Here is a 21,761-nt window from a genome sequence, read left to right as displayed (position 1 = left end):
TGAGGACTTGTAGATTCCAGTCATCTTTCTAGAACTTTGGGCACCCTGAATTAAGCAAGTCATTTACTCTTCAGAAACCCAGATACTATAAATATCCAAATACTTAGCCATTAAATACAACAGGGTACAAATATACAAGGTTTTTGTCCCGAGACTGTAACAATTAGGTGCCTTGGGGACTGTGCTCATACAGCCACTGCTGTGCCACAGAACTAAGCTGATATGATTCTAAGTGGTTTACGGATTAACCTCTGCTAGTACCAGCCAGCTCCAACCTAATGTGGTTTAATCTGCTCTGATGGTGGTGCTAGATGAAGTCTCCCACATACTGGGCTGTTTATTTTCAGGATGTAAATAAATGTAACTTGGAATTGTGGTTCTGCATTGTTTCTATCCGCTAATGTTCAGCTTGTAGAAACAATTGATTTGTTGGTTCCAGAAGTGAGTAAACTGACCTAAAAGAAGAACAACTGTCCCTGCAAGAAGCAATCCCTTGAAACAAACAGCAGTAGATCTGGAAACAGATTTGAGGTTCTTAGCCCTAAAGGAATTTTAGTAACAGATGATTCTGAAATTCCTGGATTTGAGCATCCATTTCTTTGAATAATGATCTCTTTGACCTTTTCCTTTTAAATTTTCCTATATGTTATTATTTTTCATGATGGGTACTTTAGAAGTGAAGCCAATATTTCTATGGTAATATTTTCTTAACATACTCCCTAAATTGGATCAGCAGACCTCCCACATAGTTAAATCCAAAGACAGACCAAATTTAGAAGCTACTAACTTACATAGAAATATTTTTGAACACGAGAGTAACAATTTAGTAACTTTATGAGAGTAAATGGTGTTTTTGATCCAAATAATGAATATCATTTGCATATAAGATAGTCTGAAAACTAAGAAAGTAAAATTTCACAGAATAGCATTAATATACTGGGATGAACAGGAGAGAAAGGGGAAAGGAGAAAGAGATCTAAGGATTACATACGAAATAGGTACAAGATAATGCAGTCTTAGCATTTGCGAATATGTGTATGCATATGTATATGCTTTTAACTAGCAGCTGTTCTCAAGTTCAAATCTATATTTAATCAATACATAGACAAAAATGACTTCTAATCAGTGTGTAATCGTTTAGAAGTAGATGGTTTTATGAGTCCTTCAAAGATACTTCAAAGCAGTTTAATTTCTATGCAGACTTAACACTAGTAACCTTCACAGCAGACTCTTATATCACTAGTGCTGAAACAAATGTCACGTTGGATCTTGTCCAATAACTTTGTAACTAAAAATCACCACTTTTATCACCATTACAAAGGAGATTGATTTCTGTTTATGGTAGAATCGTTAAGCATCAGCAAGTCAGTTAGTTTTATGGCTTCTAAACTTCCTTTTTTGGATCACAGCCATGACAGTCATTGTGATGATCAGGTTAGCCATGCCCCATTTCAGTTCAGTGGTCACCGCTGGTGAGAAAGTTTCACCAGAGAGAGAGAGAGAGAGACTGAATGAACGAAGGTGAAGCTTGTGTACGAATGCTGTCGCTCTGCAGTAGGCTTGAACCCAGCCTAGTTCCCAGAGTTCTGAATCTCTCATTAAAGTTATCACCTCCCTGGATGCTTGGAGTAAAGGCATCTACTGCTGAGGATTCCCCTTTACATGACACTCTCTTGAAAGGCACGGTGTAATTTCCTGGCATCAGCCTTGGAGTGGGAGTGAGTTCCAAGTTCTAACAGAGACAAAGCACTCTTTCTCTCAGGATTCCAATGCCTGAAGAAAGGAAACCTGAGGCCCAGGAGTCAGTGAGAGGGAGGGAGGGGGGAGCACAGGAGGGAACGGGTCTCTCAACTCTGGTAGTAGTCTAGGAGGCAGGCTGCTCAGATCCAGGAAAGAATTCCCAGAAGCCGCCGTCCTTTGAAAATGATGCTGAGTTCTCCAGGTGCACTTCTGATAGGCTGGCTGATGGGAAGGATGCACTTGCACAGAGGTCTGTGTTCACATGACAGTTGGCCTTCCTAAGGCTTGCTCAGGGAACCTCGGAGAAAGGTGAGCGTTATTTTAGTTGATGCTTCAGGTGTTGTACATCACTGTTGAGTTAAGTAATAATTTAACCAAGTCCTAAAGGAAAGACAGTAAATTCTTTTTTTTTTTTTGGTTTGATTTACGTATATCATAAAATGATTATCACGACAGGTGCAGCTAACATCCGTCATCTCATATAGATGCAATATAAAGAAAGAAAAAAAGAAAAACTTTTCTTCTTGTGACAAGAACTCTTAGGAGTAAATTCTTAATAGCTGATGAAAAAAGTAGAGTTTAAAAGGATGTGAATTTATGGATACCTGTTCAGTATCTAAAGTGCTAGCATTTGACTGAGCTATTTTGAGAAGTGGTGTTAATTTCACACCACCATTCATGGAATCAGTGTTACTACACACTGTGCTCTTGGAATTGGGCCACTTATCACCTCAGTTGAATGTTCCTCTGTACCTAATCAGCATCTTTTTAAATTATAAACTGAACGCTTCATAGCAAAATATCTTGTTTTAAGTTAAAAATCAAATATAATATCCAGTATCTCAAGATTACTCATTAATGGTGTGTGAAGGAATTCAGCAAATACAATGGTGTATGTGGTAGAAACGCTGCCTTAAAATCTAATCAGGGGAACAACACACAGATAACCAGGTAAAGCAGAGTATAATGAAATGAGTATCAAATATAGGTGCCCGCTCAATGTGGTTGGAGCACAAAGAAAACAGTTGCTGATCCTGAGCAGGGAGTCAGGCAGCACCGTACAGAAACTTTTCCTGAATTGGCCTCAAGCTGCCATGGGCCCCTCTGTGCTCAGTGTATCTGCCGTGAGGCCCCTCACGCATCTCTTCATCAGGCAGAGGTCATATCTTAATCATCTTTGTGTCCACAGCCCCTCACAAGTTAAGCTATGATGATTAAATGAATAAGCAAAGGCAACATTTGAACTGGGTCTAAAGGAAGTTTGTTAAAGGCAGGAAAGTGGGAAAGTCCAGAGCTAAGTCTCAGGGGCATGAGAGGGGACGGCATGCTGAAGGGCGGGTCACAGCCGTCACAGGAGGAGTAGACAGAAGAGTTGCTGCTAGTCTGGAGCCATAGCAAGAAGGGTAGAGTTCAATTCTGTAACAGTGTCTCTCCAGGTTTTTTTTTAAAGATGTTTAATGCTGGTCTGCCATCCACTGTGTTACCTGTATCAGAAACTCAGACTGTCTTATTCCCTTTGATTTTTATTTTTCATTCAACATTTACTAAGCAGCCACTACTCACAGTTGAATATGACTTAGGCCTTCTCCTTAGGGAGTCCCACGGTCCAGTGGGGAAGGTAGGCAAATGCTATTAACATGATTAGCAATGAGTAGAGATAGCAGCAAGGTGCTGTGGAACAGAGAGATGATAGGATATTTCAGGGAAGGCTACTTGGGGGTAGTGAGGCCAGCCTAGGGTCTTGAAGGATGAGTAGGAGTTTGACTAAATAATTGGTTAAATATATAATAATGCTGTATCTACTTGGAACAGAGATGATATGGAGGGATCTCTGCTCAAAATGGAATGCGTGATAGACTGAAAAGGGAAATTCAGTATTCATTTCCATATTTATTATTCATGCTTTTAAATTATCTTATATTTTAATACCCTTTATTTAGATCAGATAGTGACAAAAATAGAAGAAAAAAGATAGAGACTTAGTAGTTTAGACATCTCCATCCACAGCCTACTCTAATCTACAGCTATAAAGTCTTGTATGAACGTTAAGCTTTAATGTATGTTTTAACTCTCATTTTGTTTTAATGTTATCCAGACCAATATCTAGAGAGCAACAAAATAAACTTTAGAAAATTAGAACATTAAAATGCATTGACAGATTTATTTTAAAGAATTAGACTGTGCATTAGATTAGGTTTCTCCAGAAACAGACTCTGAAACAAAGATTGGAAGGCAAATGGTGTAAGTGGGGAGGTGCCCCAGGAAGCACGGTTAGAGTAGAGACATGAGATTGCAGAGAAGCCAGTGCAGGGTCTGTTAATGAGCAGGTTACAGCTGCGGGCAGCTGGGGCTCAGTCCTGACGAGGATGCCTGGGAGATAGCGTAAGAACGTGCTTCAGAGAAGCCCTAAATAAGAGGGAAAAGTTGGGGCGTTGAGAGTCCCAGACTCCTTTGTTCAAATGAAGCCTTGAGCAGAGGCTAAAGCAAAAGATAAAAGCAGAGCCTAGAGAGGTGAAACATCTCCACACATATTTCTGCCGTCTGTCAGCCTGGGCCGTGGTTCTGTTTCCACCCCCCACCCCCGTGCTGGGTTTTCCTAGGAACCTGCAGGACTTCGGGGAGCGTGGTTTGAAAGGTCTCGGCTTTGCAGGAGAGTTTGACATCAAGCAAAGCTTGGAGGCCGCTGGAAAGTACCTGTGGATGTGGGTTCCTTCCACATAATATGATGGCCATCATGGAGATTATTGAAATATCATGTTCAACTTTTTACCTTTAGAAAAATTCTCAAACGTGACATTATTTTTACTTTCTGGAGGACCAAGTGTGAATTGCATCAGACTTGGACATAAGTTTGCATAATAAGGACAGATGTTTTAGGAGCTATAGTTTGGACATCAGGACTTTGACAAAAGAATGCCATATAGGATGGGTGGGTTCTTTTTGGTAATTAAAATAAATTTGTAAATTAAAATAAATTCATTTTTCTTGAGTTAAATCTGAGCCATTTTAATGCTACTACTAATAATCACAAAATGTTCTGTGGAGAAGTGTAGTGTCTGATTCATGTTTTTCTTTCTCAGGTTTCTAATATTCAGGCAAGAACGGTTGTGTTATCCTGGGCTCCCCCTGTTGGACTTTCGTGTGGACCCCACAGTGGTCTTTCCTTCCCCTACAGCTACGAGGTTGCTCTGTCAGACAAAGGACGAGATGGAAAATACAAGATAATTTACAGGTAGCATATATTTCCATGTGTTTTTCTCAGCTGCCAAACCGTGAAATTGCTGTTACTAAGGAGAATAAAAAACAAAGGAAAAATTTAATGGCTTTGCAAATTTTCCTTTAAATAGTTCTTTTTAAGAATTAGTGATAATTGTAATGTCAAGAGTTAACTTTGTCCAGAGTAATTGCTAATCAGAAATGACTTTTATACAGCTATTTGGTGTTGGTCAAATATGTCACTTGGTTATGTTAGCTTGCCAGTGTAGTACTAAAGAAAATTTTCCATTAATGTTGTCAGAGCAAGAAGTGAGCATACCTCTTAGTTTTTACATATATCGTGCACTTCTATGATCACGTCTTTTGAGGCCCAGACCTTGTGCTAGTCTTGTTTTTTCAAAATTCTACGATGTGGTTTCCATTTTACCCTCCTTCTTATCCTCTACAGTAGTTTTCCAGTCTGCAGTAAAGCTTTTCATTCGGAGGCTATCTTAAATTGTCAAAAGTTTAGCACACCGAATTCTCCCCTTCCACTTTATGGACTCCCAGATATTAACCATTTAAGTGATTTATAGCTGTGTTCTAGATGTGATAAAAAATTTTTAGGGTCAAATCTTTTCTCTTTTGTAGTTGCTGGCACTGCTCAGATTTGCAGAGTAGGAAATCAGAGGCCGTCTTGTTCTAACTACTTGTTTGACCTGTCTGTGACTGGCCCTGGGAACTACTGCCCAAACCCAGTGTAACATGGTCACACAAAGCCCACCTCTTCCTCTGCCAGAGAAGCTGCTTTTCTCTTCTGTTTCCCTGCTGCAGACCTCGCATCTCCCTTGCCCCATTTCTAATTCTTAACTTGCTCCACGGACTTGTCTTTTTCTGGACAAAGAAAAGGGGGAAAGAGAGACAGACAGAGGGAAGCCTATTAGTCACTCTCTCCTGTTGCCGCCACGTAGGGCTCTGTCCTCTCTTCCTGGACTCCTACAAGAGTCTCCTCAGGCTCCTCCAGCATCCACTCTTGCTCTCCTCCCATCCAGCCTCCACGCTGCAAAAACAGAAGTCAGGCCAAGCCACCCCCCTGTGAGAACACTGCAGTGCTTTTTCACTGTACTTAGAATGTAGTCCTAACCCCTTGCTCTGGCTCACAACCATTGGGTTCTATTTTGAAAAGTCAGAATTGGTAGTGACCTTAGCAAAATATAGAGCACCATTTCCCCCAGCCCACCAAGAAACAGTTAGATTCTGTCAATGCATGATGGTCATTGGTGGCAGGAGCTAGAGTCCCAAGTGCCCAGTGAGGCAGGCAGGTAACATAAGTGAGAAAGTACGAAGCTTGGGAATGAGGTGAACGGTGAACGGGAACACTCCTGTCTTCATCGATAAAGGAGCAGCTGTTGCATAAGGGAATGTAGGCCTAGATTTGCTGATTCCTTGGAATTTTTTTTAAAGGAAATGCTAAAAATCTGAATTATTATGTAAACCTTCCTAATGTTAAACTAATTCAGCAAATTCAAAAAACTTCAAAGATAAACTGCAAGTCAAACAACAGAACTGCACGTGCAGGGTGTGGACATTGGCCTCCAGTTTGCAACTTTAAAAAAGTATTTTTATTTGAATAATTTCAAACTTATAAATGTTGCAAAAATAAAGAGATCAAGGAATATGTGCCTATGCTTTACCCAGATTCACATATTATTAACTTTTTACCCTATTTGCTTTACTATTTGATTTTCTCTCTTGCCTTTTCTCTCCTCTTAATCTGTATTTTTTCCTATTAGTTTTATACATCATGGTCCTTTACTGCTAAATACTGAAGTGTGTTTCCTAAGATATTTTTTTAAATAGCTGCAATGCCATTACTTCATGACTTTACATCAATACCATACTTTTATCCAATCTATCATCCACATTCCAGTTTCGTCAGTTGATGAAATAATGTCTGCGGTAGCATTTTTCTTCCCCTTGTAGGACAAGATCCATTCTAGGGTCAGATACAGCAGTTAGTTGTCATGTCTCTGTAGCCTTCTTTAATCTGGAACACTTCCACAGTATTTCATTGTCCTTTATGACACTGACTTTTTTTCCCCCAGTCTTCTGCTTTAATAATGAAAACTGACATGTATACATACTTTTTCAAAAACAAAAGTGTTAAATATCACTAGCAGGGCAATAAGTTTAAAATTTTTTAAAAATTATGGCTAAATTGCAAGCATAGAGAAACATAGAGAAAATACTACAATGAACCCCCAGATAACCATCACTCAGATTTAACAATTACTAAGATTTTGCCACATTTGCATCATATCCCCTTCATTACTATTATTGTTGTTGTTATTGTAGCATTTGGTAGCAACTCACAGATAACACATCAGTTACTCCTACATAGTTCAATATGGATCGACATAAGATTTTTTTTACATAACTGCAATGTCATTAATATCTAGGAAAACTGACAATAATACCTGACATCATTTCATACCTTGGTCATATTCAGATTTTCCCAATTGTCTCAAAAATGTGTTTTAATATTGATTTCTTCTTCTGGGACTCCAAATGAAGTTTACTCATTGCCTTAATGGAATAGCTACTTTATATTTTAAATTTTAATTTAAAAAATTTTTATTGACATATAGTTGGCATACGTTATAGTTTTCAGGTGTATCTCCCATCTTTTTAAAAATTCTTGATCAGTTGCAAAAAGTGAATCACTTTTGTTACCAAACTGAATTTGTGGTATCCTTTAACTTAATCTTCCTCCCCCATATTTCTTGTAAATGGATAGTTAGTTCTGGAGCTTGATCAGATGCAGATTTAACATTTGTGGGAGGCTTTCATCAAGGTAGTTCTATGTACTTCCTCTTCCAGCACACTGGGAAGCAACAGTGTTTGGTGGCCTCACTGTGATTAAATCGTTTGGGAATTATCCAGTGCTTTTCTTTTAAATCTTATTTATTTATTTGAAATATAGTTGACATACAGTATTAGTTTCAGGTATGCTACATAGTGATTCAAAATTTTTATAGATTATGCTCCATTTAAAGTTATTATAGGCTTTCCCTGGTGGTGCACTAGTTAAGAATCCACCTGCCAATGCAGGGGACACGGGTTTGAACCCCGGTCCGGGAAGATCCCACATGCCGCGGAGCAGCTAAGCCCGTGTGCCATGGCCGCTGAGCCTGCGCTCTAGAGCCCGCATGCCACAACTACTGAGCCCGCGTGCTACAGCTACTGAAGCCCGCACGCCTAGAGCCCATGCTCCTCAACGAGAGAAGCCACCGCAGTGACAACCTGCGCACCGCAAAGAAGAGTAGCCCCCACTCGCTGCAACTAGAGGAAGCTCGCGTGCAGCAACGAAGACCCAACGCCATCAAAAATTAATTAATTAATTAAAAAATATAAATAAAGTTATTATAAAATATTGGCTGTATTCCCTGTGCTGTGCATTACATCCTTATAGCTTATTTACTTTATACATAGTAGTATGTACTTCTCAATCCCCTACCCATATCTTGCCCCTCCCCAGTTCGCTCTCCCCACTGGTACCCACTAGTTTGTTCTCTAGATCTGTGAGACTGTTTCTGTTCTGTTATATTCATTTGTCTGTTTTATTTTTCAGATACCACATATAAGTGACAGCATACAGTGTTTGTCTTTGTCTGACTTATTTCACTAAGCACAACACCCTCCAGGTCCATCCGTGTTGTTACACGTGGCAGAACTTCATTCTTTTTTGTGGCTGGGTAGATACTGACACTTGTGAAGAATACAGTTATGCCCACACACACCCCTCTCACCTTGAAAAATTGTTTTAATGGGAACATTACGTATTTTCTGGAATGTTGGTGGTTTCCTCATGATTAAGTCAAGGTTCTTCTGCAGCTTCTGGTCAAATAAATGGTTTTATTTTGTGTACGAGAGCTATTTATTGGCATGCATCTGTAAGAGAGCTGTTCATTAGTATTGATATGTGAGGGAAGTAGATTGAGGTTCCTTGAAGAGAGTTGAGAAGTTGAAGCTATTGGGGTTCTTGCCAGGACAAGTCTGGGAGCCACCTTCAGTTGACAGCTGGTGCTGTTATTTACACTTACGTTTATCTAGGTATCTTTCTGTTCAGCTTGCTTCCTTATTTACTTATTTTTATGTAGTCATTTTGAAGAAGTGGTAAGATATTTTGGAATTTTATTCATAAGTTAGCCTTGCCATTTTCCAGATCCAGAATGACACCATTTCAAGGAATCTCATTTGCTAGTCCAGAAAAATGATAATACCAAGCAGGAGAGTTTTATTTCTGACTTAAGGTGGAAGTAGAAATAATAGTTCTTGAATCGCTATTGGTACCTGACTATGAGACCCAAATCCAAAACCTGTTTTATTTTTGAAACTGGTATCATTGACTAAGAAATGATTTTTCTTTGCAGCGGAGAAGAATTAGAATGTAACCTGAAAGATCTTAGGCCAGCAACCGATTATCATGTGAGGTGAGTATTGGGGAATTCAGATTGCTGAAATAAATAGTATGCTCCTTTTAAAAGTGTTTGGTTAACAGCACTTGCCTAACTAAAAGTGTCAGTACCTTTGCTCATCGGCCATTCCTTGATGTCCTACGCTTGAGAGCATAGAGATTGGGAGTCCACAGATGTGCTTCTGGTAATAGAAAAGTAGATGATACCCTGAACAGAATTTAAACATTATTTTTGCGAAGTAATTTTTATTTTACGTAGTATCCTAAGATCCGTTGGAATGCGTGGTTTAATATATAATATTTTTTTCTATAAAGCAATCATTTTTTACCGTGGGTATATCAGTTTTTATAGACCTTCCATGTAAACTATATGTTCAGCCAATATGACTAAATAAAGTCCTTCCCATGTTTCAAGTTTGGACCTAAAAGACAATACGTTTTGAAGTAAGTAATGCAAATATCAAAATTATCTCTAGCAAGAGCTAATGCAGTTTTCCAAAATAACTCACGTAGTTTGCTACCGAGTCTGAACTCTCTACCATGACTGCTCTGGAAGGCAGGGCTAGCTGATCTCAGGGAGAGACCCGGCCAACCACAGACGTGCGAGGACGAAAGTATCATCTAAATGTTTACAGAGCTCATCTGATTACTCAAAGATACATCCATACATCCATCTGCAAACAGGCAGATTTTAAAATCTGAATGTGATCCATAATATCGTTTAAATTTTCATTTTAATTTAAACTTTCATTTTATTTAATTTTTAATTTGATCAGAAATTCTCATTTTATCTAATAGGGTGAACAACAACAAGTTCTCCTTTCTTCAATTATATATGTGTATATCAAGATTATGTAATAAAATTGCAACCATCAAGCACACACCCTTTATTACACTTTCCAAAGGTTAATTCACACCACACGTTCCCTCTGTGGTGGAGTAGAGGCAGGGTAGCCTAGCAGGAAGAGCATATGTTAATTATTAGGCAGCTTGAGGTCTAGTCTGGTTCTGCCCATCAATTGACTGTTTTAACTTTGGTCAATCACAGAGAATCCATGCCACAATTTTCTCGGTAACAAAAGTAAGGAAAGTAGGGGTGTGTTTAGATTATAATATCTTATTAGCTGCACAAGTGTTTAAAACTATGTTTAAAGCAATACATAAAAGAGCAAGGTTTTTACATTCAGTCATAAAGTATATCTGCTTAGCTATTGTTTTGTTTAGATGAACTCTATTGCAACCATCTTTTCCTATTTGAATCAAAACTTCTGGATTTTGAGTGAATTAGCTTTAGCCCAAATTTACTGAACTTTTCACACCGTCTGTACAAACAAAAAGATTTGTATAACTTGTGAAGCTGAGATAATAGTTTAACCATTCTTTGAAATGGTCGATTTAACAACAAACCAGAAAATGTAACACCATATAGGTAGTCCTGTAAATGTTCTCCATTAGACATTGTTAACATGTGTTTCCTTTTTTCTCTTTTAATGTTCATTGTCACTGCTTTACTAAAGGTTTACTTTATTAATTTTCTGCTCATCCATGAGTTGACAATAACTTTTAAAAAAATTTTAAATGTCACAGTCTGCCCTTTATTTACTGTCCTATCTGTTGTGTTGCCCTTTGTATCTTTTCAACGCCTCTTACAAAGGGTAAACTTGAGAATACTTGCTCATTAATTCTTTTTATGTATCTTATGAACACCTTAAACTTCTGGGCAGATAAAAGGAATAATTAATGGATTCCCTAAAAGACATAGGAGCATGAGGTAGTTACCATCTAGAGGCCTTGGATCCAAGACTTCCTCCTAACACATCGGGGATCCCACCCTTGTGACATATTTGACACTTGGGTGACACCACACATAAAGAGCCTAGGGCACCACCAGCTGTTATTTGGTCTAGTGCTCTGCTGGCCAGAGAGATGGAAAATTCTCCATCTCTTTGATCCTGATCTCTTTACTTTTTTATACAGCAGGTTCTCATTAGTTATCTGTTTTATACACATCAGCGTATACACGTCAATCACAATCTCACAATTCATACCACCACCACCACCACCCTCGCCGCTTTCCCCCCTTGGTGTCCATACGTTTGTTCTCTACATCTGTGTCTATTTCTGGCTTGCACACCTGTTCATTTGTACCATTTTTCTAGATTCCATATATATGAATTTATATATTTGTTTTTCTCTTTCTGACTTACTTCAGTCTGTATGACAGTCTCTAGGTCCATCCACGTCTCTACAAATGACCCAATTTCGTTCCTTTTTATGACTGAGTAATATTCCATTGTATATATGCACCACATCTTCTTTATCCATTCGTCTGTTGATGGGCATTTAGGTTGCTTCCATGACCTGGCTATTGTAAATAGTGCTGCAATGAACATTGGGGTGCATGTGTCTTTTTGTTTTTTCCACATCTTTATTGGAGTATAAATGCTTTACAATGTTGTGTTAGTTTCTACTGTACAACAAAGTACATCAGCTATATATATACATATATCCCCATATCCCCTCCCTCTTGAGCCTCCCTCCCCCCACCCTCCCTATCCCACCCCTCTAGGTCATCACAAAGCACCAAGCTGATCTCCCTGTGCTATGCAGCTGCTTCCCACTAGCCATCCATTTTACATTTGGTAGTGTATATATGTCAGTGCTACTCTCTCACTTCATCCAAGCTTCCCCTTCACCCCTGTACCATCAACTCCGTTCTCCACGTCTGCGTCTTTATTACTGCCCTGCCACTAGGTTTATCAGTACCACTTTTTTAAATGTCATATATATGTATTAGCCAACGGTATTTGTTTTTCTCTTTCTGACTTCACTGTGTATGACAGATTCTAGGTCCATCCACCTGACTACAAATAACTCAATTTCGTTCCTTTTTATGGCTGAGTAATATTCAATTGTACATATGTGCCACACCTTCTTTATCTAGTCATCTGTTGATGGATATTTAGGTTGCTTCCATGTCTGGCTCTTGTAAATAGTGCTGCAATGAACATTGTTGTATGTATATCTTTTTGAATTATGGTTTTCTCAGCATATATGCCCAGTAGTGGGATTGCTAGGTCATACGGTAATTCTGTTTTTAGTTTTTTAAGGACTCTCCATACTGTTCTCCATAGTGGCTGTATCAATTTACATTCCCACCAAGAGTGCAAGAGGGTTCTCTTTTCTGCACACCCTCTCCAGCATTTGTTGTTTGTAGAGTTTCTGATGATACCCATTCTAACCGGTGTGAGGTAATACCTCATTGTAGTTTTGATTTGCATTTCTCTAATGATTAGTGATGTTGAGCAGGTTTCATGTCCCTCTTGGCCAACTGTATGTCTTCTTTGGAGAAATGTCTATTTAGGTCTTCTGCCTATTTCTTGATTGGGTTTTTTTTTTTTTTATTATTATATTGAGCTGCATGAGCTGTGTATGTATTTTGGAGATTAATCCTTTGTCCGTTGATTTGTTTGCAAATATTTTCTCCCATTCTGAGTTTCCTTTAGTTTCCTTTGCTGTGCAAAAGCTTTTAAGTTTCATTACGTCCCATTTGTTTATTTATGTTTTTATTTCCGTTACTCTAGGGGGTGAGTCAAAAAAGATCTTGCTGTGATTTATGTCAAAGAGTGTTCTTCCTATGTTTACTTCTAAGAGTTTTATAGTGTCCGGTCTTACATTTAGGTCTTTAATCCATTTTGGGTTTATTTTTGTATATGGTATTAGGGAGTGTTCTAATTTCATTCTTTTACATGAAGCTGTCCAGTTTTCCCAGCACCGTTTATTGAAGAGACTGTCTTTTCTCCATTGTATATCCTTACCTCCTTTGTCATAGATTAGTTGACCATAGCTGTGTGGGTTTATCTCTGGGCTTTCCATCCTCTTCTGTTGATCTGTATTTCTGTTTTTGTGCCAGTACCATATTGTCTTGATTACTGTAGCTTTGTAGTATAGTCTGAAGTCAGGGAGTCTGATTCCTACACCTCCCTTTTTTTCCTTCAGGATTGCTTTGGCTATTTGGGGTCTTTTGTGTCTCCATACAAATTTTAAGGTTTTTTGTTCTAGTTCTGTAAAATATGCCATTGGTAATTTGATAGGGATTGCATTGAATCTGTAGATTGCTTTGTGTAGTATAGTCATTTTCACAATATTCATTCTTCCAATCCACGAACATGGTATATCTCTCCATCTGTTCGTGTCATCTTTGATTTCTTTCACCAGTGTCGTATCATTTTCTTAGTACAGCTCTTTTACCCCCTTAAGTAGGTTTATTCCTAGGTATTTTATTCTTTTTGTTGCAGTGGTGAATGGGATTGTTTCCTTAATTTCTTTCTGATCTTTCGTTGTTAGTGTATAGGGATGCAAGAGATTGTCCTTTTTCTTTAGTTTTTTTTTTTTCCCTGCGGTACGCGGGCCTCTCCCCGCTGCGGCCCCTCCCGCCGCGGAGCACAGGCCCCGGACGCGCAGGCCCAGCAGCCACGGCCCACGGGCCCAGCCGCTCCACGGCATGTAGCATCCTCCCGGACCAGGGCACGAACCCGCGTCCCCTGAATCAGCAGGCGGACTCCCAGCCACTGCGCCGCCAGGGAAGCCCTCTGGAGAGTTTTTATCATAAATTGGTGTTGACTTATGTCAGAAGTATATTGTTTAGCCTCCATGTGTTTGTGTTTTTTACGTTTTTTTCCCCTGTAATTTATTTCTAATCTCGCAGCATTGTGGTCAGAAAAGATGCTTGATATGATTTCAGTTTTCTTAAATTTACCGAGACTTCATTTGTGACCCAAGATGTGATCTATCCTGGAGAATGTTTTGTGTGCACTTGAAAAGAAAGTGTGTTTTGTTGTTTTCGGATGGAATGTCCTATAAATATCAATTAAATCTATCCTGGTCTTTTGTGTCATTTAAAGCTTGAGTTTCCTTATTAATTTTCTGTCTTGATGATCTGTCCATTGGTATAAGTGAGGTGTTAAATTCCCCCACTGTTTATCTGTTCTTCTGCCTCAGTTATTCTGCTATTCATTCCTTCTAGTGTATTTTTCATTTCAGTTATTGTATTGTTCATCTCTGTTTGTTTGTTCTTTAATTCTTCTAGGTCTTTGTTAAACATTTCTGACATCTTCTTGATCTTTGCCTCCATTCTTTTTCCGAGGTCCTGGATCATCTTCACTATCATTATTCTGAATTCTTTTTTCTGGAAGGTTGCCTATCTCCACTTCATTTAGTTGTTTTTCTGGGTTTTATCTTGTTCCTTCATCTGGTACATAGTCCCCTGCCTTTTCATTTTGTCTGTCTTTCAATGTGGTTTTTGTTCCACAGGCTGCAGGATTGTAGTTCTTCTTGCTTCTGCTGTCTGCCCTCTGGTGGATGAGGCTATCAAAGAGGCTTGTGCAAGCTTCCTGCTGGGAGGGACTGGTGGTGGGTAGAGCTGGGTTTTGCTCTGGTGGGCAGAGCTCAGTGAAACTTTAATCCACTTGTCTGCTGTTGGGTGGGGCTAAGTTCCCTCCCTGTTCGTTGTTTGGCCTGAGGCGACCCAGCACTGGAGTCTTCAGGCCCTTTGGTGGGGCTAATGGTGGACTCTGGGAGGGCTTAAGCCAAGGAGTACTTCCCAGAACTTCTGCTGCCAGTGTCCTTGTCCCCACGGTGAGCCAGAGCCACCCCCTGCCTCTGCAGGATACCCTCCAACACTAGCAGGTAAGTCTTGTTCAGTCTCCTGTGGGGTCACTACTCCTTTCCCCTGGGCCCTGATGCACACACTCCTTTGCATGTGCCGTCTAAGAGTGGAGTCTCTCTTTCCCCCAGTCCTGTTGAAGTCCTGTAATGAAATCCCTATAGCCTTCAAAGTCTGATTTCTCTGGGAATTCCTCCTCCCATTGCCAGACCCCCAGCTTGGGAAGCCCGACGTGGGGCTCAGAACCTTCACTCTAGTGGGTGGACTCCTGTGGTAGAAGTGTTCTCCAGTTTGTGAGTCACCCACCCAGCGGTTATGACTTTATTGTGATTGCACCCCTCCTACCGTCTCATTGTGGCTTCTCCTTTGTCTTTGGATGTAGGGTATCTTTTTTGGTGAGTTCCAGTGTCTTCCTGTCAGTGATTGTTCAGCAGTTACTTGTGATTCCGGTGCTCTCTCAAGAGGGAGTGAGCATATGTCCTCCTATTGCACCATCTTCCAGAACACATCGCTTTTAGTATTTTTAAAAAATTCTTTCCTAAGAAAAATATCTACATACAGTCCCAATTGTAGTTACTTTGCTCTGGCTCTTCCACAGTCCATACAGATCATTCATTCCCTTTCCCTATACAGCCTTTCATTTTTCCAGCCCCTATGTAGAGTCAGTCTCTTCTGCCTTGAATTGCTTTGGGAGGCACCTTGATGACATAGTAGGCAGACCTTGGAATTTGGAATTAATGACTCAGGCACTACTGAGGATATGTGATTAGGCAAGCCATGTAAGCTTCAATGTCCTTGTTTTCTCATTCATAAAATGAGGATAATAACAATACCACCCTCAGAAAGATGGTGTGAGAGCAAATGAAATATATGTGCACATCTATTATAAATCTGTAACACCTATAAATGTTGTTTTGTTTGTTTTGTTTTTCCAAAGTGGTTGCAGATTTTCCACACTAATAATAAAAAGGACTTCATGATGAAGTTTGACCATACCACTCATTATTTTATTGAGATAAAGATATAATTGGAGCTGAAAAAAGCAGAGCAAAAATTTCTTTTTATGATGCAGTTAACATTGTCAAAATCTTAGTTCCAGGAATGTAAGCTTTTATCAACACAGTAGCCTCCAATATAATTTTAAATTTAATAGCCACCTATAAGGCCTCGAAAAGCTACATGGAAATATTTCCTAACTTTTCCACAACAGAAGCTCTAAACGAATTCCATTACTGTACAGCTGCAAAATGAACAATTATATTTATTACCGTTTTCATTTATTTGTACATTACCAATTTAGAAAGTGTCGCCTTATAGGAAGTCTGGAGAGCCAGTGATGAAAACAGATGTTTCTTTTAGCAGTGTCAAGCAGGCTGTATTCTCCTTCTAGTTGTAAATAGTGCACATTTTGACAAAGGCCTGCAGAAGTCTCTGTTCAAATCACTCTTCCGTAGAGTGAAAGGTTTCTTTCTCAGCTCAGGTACTGACATCTCACCTAGGGCTCCTTTCTTGTTGCTTTTGGTTTTGCTGTTCTGATTTCATCCCCTTCACATTGCTTGCTTGATATCTTTATGGAATTCTTTTTCTCATTTTCGGTTTTTTCCTCCCTCATGTTAGTGAGTATTGTCAGAGTTCACCAGTCAGATACACAACCATTTCTTAAAGTAGCAGCCTCTCGGTCACGGAGTTCTGTCATTGAACTGTATAGTGCTTGGCATCAGTTCCTAGGCAAGAATAGTTCTTGAATTCTACTTGCCATCACCTCACTGTTATTGGGAATAATTTATTAAGAGACCAGTGGCGTCCTTGAGATGGTGCTATAGGTTATGTGTCTGTAGCTGTTCAGATTGGCGCTTGCTATGCCCTTTAGTCCAAATTCCACATTGAAAATTGTATCCTGAGACATTTCAGGTTTTAAAGATTATTTTCCTCACTTTTTGTTATGTATTTTCGTGTCATTGTTCCACATCTCTCCGACCACTTTTTTTTTTCTCCTAGTGATTGAGGAAAGTAATTCATCAATAATTCCTCTATTATGCTGATTTAAAAAATTTAGGTGTTGGGTCCTGGGTTATTTTTATTAAAGTCATCATTTTTATATTAGTTTCCCAGTTCTTACACAGATTGCTTTTTTTGGTTTAATGTTGGTTGAATGTTTAAAAGGACTCAATTTGTAATTGTCAAAGTGTATTTATTCAGTGTTTCTATATAGGGTATTTTGTTATGGAATGACGCCACCAATGCAGAATCTCCTCTGTGTGTGTGTGTTGAGGAAGAGAGAGGAATGAGAAAAATCCAACACATACATACATGCAAATAAATAACATTCTGTTTTATAATACTTAGGCATAAGTATGTAACTTTACAATCACAAACATTTATTTATTCATTTATTTATACACATACAAAGAAAAGCATATTCCTCTTTGGGAAGCCTGCATATTCCTCTTTTAATTGGTAGTTTTATAATTAATAGTCTCATTGAAACAATCATTTTACTGTGGGAGTCAAGAATTTATATTTTTATCAATGATAGGATAATCAGGAATTTGAGTGTTGGAATGGATAGCAATTTCAATGCAGAATTTGAGGCCGTTTTCCAGTCATTGTCATAAACAATTTGGCAAAGAGGTTGCTGAGAGATGATATCATGTAATAACATTTCCCAGAAAAATTATGTGATGAAACAATTCCAAAAATACGTGGTTGACCAGCTCAGTGTGGAGTTATGAAATAGGTGTTATTTTATTTTTTTAACATCTTTATTGGAGTATAATTGCTTTACAATGGTGTGTTAGTTTCTGCTTTATAACAAAGTGAATAAGCTATACGTACACTTATATCCCCATATCCTCTCCCTCTTGCGTCTCCCTCCCACCCTCCCTATCCCACCCCTCTAGGTGGTCACAAAGCACCGAGCTGATCTCCCTGTGCTATGCAGCTGCTTCCCACTAGCTATCTATTTTATATTTCGTAGTTTATATGTGTCCATGCCACTCTCTCACTTCCTCCCAGCTTACCCTTCCCCCTCCCCGTGTCCTCAAGTCCATTCTCTACGTCTGCGTCTTTATTCCTGTCCTGCGCCTAGGTTCCTCAGAACCATTTTTTTTTTTGGTTCCATATATATGTGTTAGCATACGGTATTTGTTTTTCTCTTTCTGACTTATTTCACTCTGCATGACAGACTCTAGGTTCATTCACGAAATAGGTGTTATTGACTAGAAATTGCAGCTCCTGGTATGTTACAGACGTGCTGGAGGAAAGGGGAGGCAAATTTCTGAAATTCTTGGAGCACCTGTTCCATACACATTTAGTTGGTACTTAAACTGAAACAAATGTGCAAACCCAACACAAGATTAGTTATATCCTTAGAAAAGTGTATTCCTCTTTGCTGGTATAAATGCTAAAAGAACTGAATTGTTTGCTGATATATTTAACTTAGGACACTGGTCCTACTCCACAGATCTTCCTGTCACATCGTGGTATTTAGAGAAAACACATCACCATCATGTGAGAAACATGATTGCAACATTCTTCAAAATGTAATGTCATTTACAGAGACTTTTCTTTTTTGTGAAAATTACTGGTAAAAGCGGAGCAGGTAGTTATTACAATTATTAGTTGCCATCTATTTACTGAACAATTTGAATTGACAGATGTAATCATGAGGTACTTAGATATCATGTCAAGTTTTAGGTACTGAGTGCAGCACATTTATATTGCCACGTAAAATAGATCTTGTTTCCTTTGCAGACAGACTTTTTACAAGTGAAGAGCATTGACTCCTCATTTAGACAGACTATAACGTTCTCTGAGTTTAAAGACAAGGGCACTAACTCCTGCCGACCCATACAACTGTCCATCCTCAAGTACCCCAGATTTTTACTTGTGCTATCAGATTCCTTCATTCCTACTGTCATCCTCCCAACCTGGCTGTCAGGAGCCTCCTTCTCTCTTGTTTCTCTAGCCCGATAAGTATGGATTTGTGACTCCAAGAATCTCATTGAAAAGAAAGAATGAACTTGACTGAGTCCAGCTCTCCCCAGATAACTAACTGCGGTCTGCTAGTCCTTGGCAGGCTCTTTCCCTACCTCCTTTCCTCTGCCCTGTTACCCAATGGATTTTTGGTGCTGACTGTTTTTGTGGATATTTAGGACTTGGTCTGTCTGAGTATAGTCTGAATTCATAAGCAAATGCCTAGTGACTGCAACATGAGATACCTCCTGGGAAGGGAAGGGGGGAAAGAGGATTGGGTAAAAGGCAGCAAAAAAGCAATCTCAATTCCGGGGAGCAGTAGGGAGTGGTGGGGACTCTGAACTGGACAGCACCTGCCCATCTAAAGGGGGAGCTGCTCTCAATTTCATTTAATTCCCATCATTCAGGTCTGCAGCTCAGTGTTGCTAGAACTTCTGGTTTTTAAGAGAAGGCAGAGGTTCATTTTTTTAAACGAGAGATCTCCATTTTTTTCAGCATTGGCTTAATTTTTAACTTTGTGTTTCTGAAGATTTCAGTTATAGTCAAAAGTGGACAGTAGTGTAATGAACTCTCGTATACCCACCACCCAACTTTTTATTTCCTTGGTGCCTTCTCCTACGCCCTCCCCCAACAGTTATTTGGAAGTAAAGTCCAGACATCATATTATTTCACCTGTGAACCACCTTACCATCATCACACACCCCATGCCCATCCAAAATAAACAAAAATGGGAAATTCCTTCATGTCTTTAAAATCCAGACACTGTTCCCATTTCCTCAACTGTCCTAAAAATGAAGGTTTTATTTCTTCAGTTTGTTGTAATTGGAATTCAGATGTGGTTTGAGTATTGTGTTTGGCTTATAGCTCTTAAATTTCTTTTAAGCTATAGGTTTTCCCTCCATCCCTTTTTTCTCTTCTTGCAATTTATTTGTTGGAATAAATTTTTTTCTTGTCCTGTAGACTTTTCCACACTGTGAATTAGCCTGCTTGTATCCTGTAGTATTGCTTGATAATGTTCTCTCCATGTTTCCTATAAAGCAGTGAAGAGGCTTAATCAGATACAGGTTCGGTTTTTCTGGCAGGGAGTTTATAGATAGTGGCATGGTCTCTCATTAGGAGTGCGTGTCTCTTTTTTGGTGATCGTTGCCTATGTCCTTTAATTCATAGGTGGCGGTAATATTTTAAAACACTATATTCCTTCCCTCCCCCCACACGTATTTTGGGCAAAATACAGTCAATAAGCCATCAGTTGGAGAATTCAACTGATCTGTTAAAGTTCAGGCTGGAACCCTGCCCATGTCTGGAACATTCTGTGATTCATTTTTAAGTAACCTAACTCCCAGTGAACCTGTCCTGATACACGGAAATGATCTTGCCAACTCTCCTGTTTCATTTTCTGTTACCATGTTCCTACTTACAGTGAATGCAAAAAGGAGCATTTCTGTCATCAGGTTGGGTGAAGAGCATCCTGATGAAAGGTATCTTTTGTTTGGATCAAATATCATGGTGTCCTCCCCTAAGGCAAACAAGTCAAATATCCAGTAAATATGTATTTTACCTTTTAGAATGGAAGGTAGGCATGTCTGTTAGGACTTTTGACTTGCATGGCCTCTATAAATTTTTTGTGGTGGACTTCAGGTGTATGATTTTTAAAATCCTTTCTCCTCAGTTAGGTCCCGTTTTCCATAATGTTATCTGTAGCTGTTATTTGTTCATTGGGTAGAGTGAGGGGAAGTGGATCGCAGGATGAATAGGACAGTAGGGAATATAGTATAGCAGTTAGATCTCCATGACTGAGTACAGTTGATCCAACTTTCTAGCTGTGTAGCTTTGGGAAATTTACTTCACCTCTCTAGTCTGAGTGTTCTTCTGTCTTTAATGGCAGCTCATAAAGAGTTGTTGAGAATTAAGGACTTGATGTACTTACAAATTCCGAATAGCTTAATCCATGCATCTTTTTTAGGCAGCAAAGATTCCTTTGTTGTCTTTTTAAAAGAGTATGTTTTCAAGTTTTTTTTTTTAATGCCCAATATTTAAAAAATGAAAAAGTAGAAAAGAAGATGGTAAAAATCAGCGTAATCCTATTTTGTGCTATTTGAAAGGAGTGTAGTTTTATAATAGTGTGTTATATGCTTCTTTTTTCACAGCTTCTCTGGAGAAATCAGGTCCGTATGTTGAGTGTCGAGCCAGGCATTTTAATGTGCAGAATGCACGTCCTTAATCTTGGCTCCAGGTGTAAGAGTTAGATGTTCACATGGATAAACTGTACCTGAACCATGTTTTTAATGAATTAGAAGAGAGATGCATTTGGCAGTAGCAAGCCTGTTTTCTGTGTGTGAAATGTCCTTATTTCTACCTCAATACCTGCAGTATTATCAACAGTTCAAAGATGATATCTACTTTGTTGTTTGTACTTCTACCTTTCTCTCTCTCCGTTTGTGGACTCTCATCACTGCTTCTTGTCTCCTTCGGCCCAACCCTTATCTGTACTTTTAGCCTTTTTCCAGACAAAGTCAACCAGAGAGTGGCTTGATGGATTTTCGAATATATACTTGGAGGCCATTTTGGGGAATAAGTATATTTCCTTATTGAGCATATTCTTTTCCAGTCAGGAGACTCTGCCTGTCTTAAATGGGGCTGGGTGGCTCTGACAGTTAGTGGGAGGAGAGAATGCACTGAGGCACATCGCCTGCTGGGATGATTTTCCCT

General features: G+C 39.1%; 1 protein-coding gene across 2 annotated transcripts in view; it reads left to right on the top strand.

The window, feature by feature from the left end:
* FNDC3B (fibronectin type III domain containing 3B) overlaps positions 1-21,761 on the top strand; it is a 244,498-nt gene that overhangs the window by 142,395 nt on the left and 80,342 nt on the right. For both annotated transcript variants that reach the window (XM_024754771.1, XM_024754770.1), the window contains exons 6-7: positions 4,821-4,972; positions 9,369-9,428. In XM_024754771.1, coding sequence (XP_024610539.1) covers positions 4,821-4,972; positions 9,369-9,428 — 212 coding nt within the window. The remainder of the gene's footprint in view (positions 1-4,820; positions 4,973-9,368; positions 9,429-21,761) is intronic.

Source organism: Neophocaena asiaeorientalis, unplaced genomic scaffold (assembly GCF_003031525.2).
Source record: "Neophocaena asiaeorientalis asiaeorientalis breed wild unplaced genomic scaffold, Neophocaena_asiaeorientalis_V1.1 scaffold53, whole genome shotgun sequence".
In the NCBI taxonomy this organism is placed as follows: domain Eukaryota; kingdom Metazoa; phylum Chordata; class Mammalia; order Artiodactyla; family Phocoenidae; genus Neophocaena; species Neophocaena asiaeorientalis.
The sequence above is the reverse complement of the archived record's forward strand: the minus strand, read 5'-3'. Positions and strand labels throughout refer to the sequence as shown.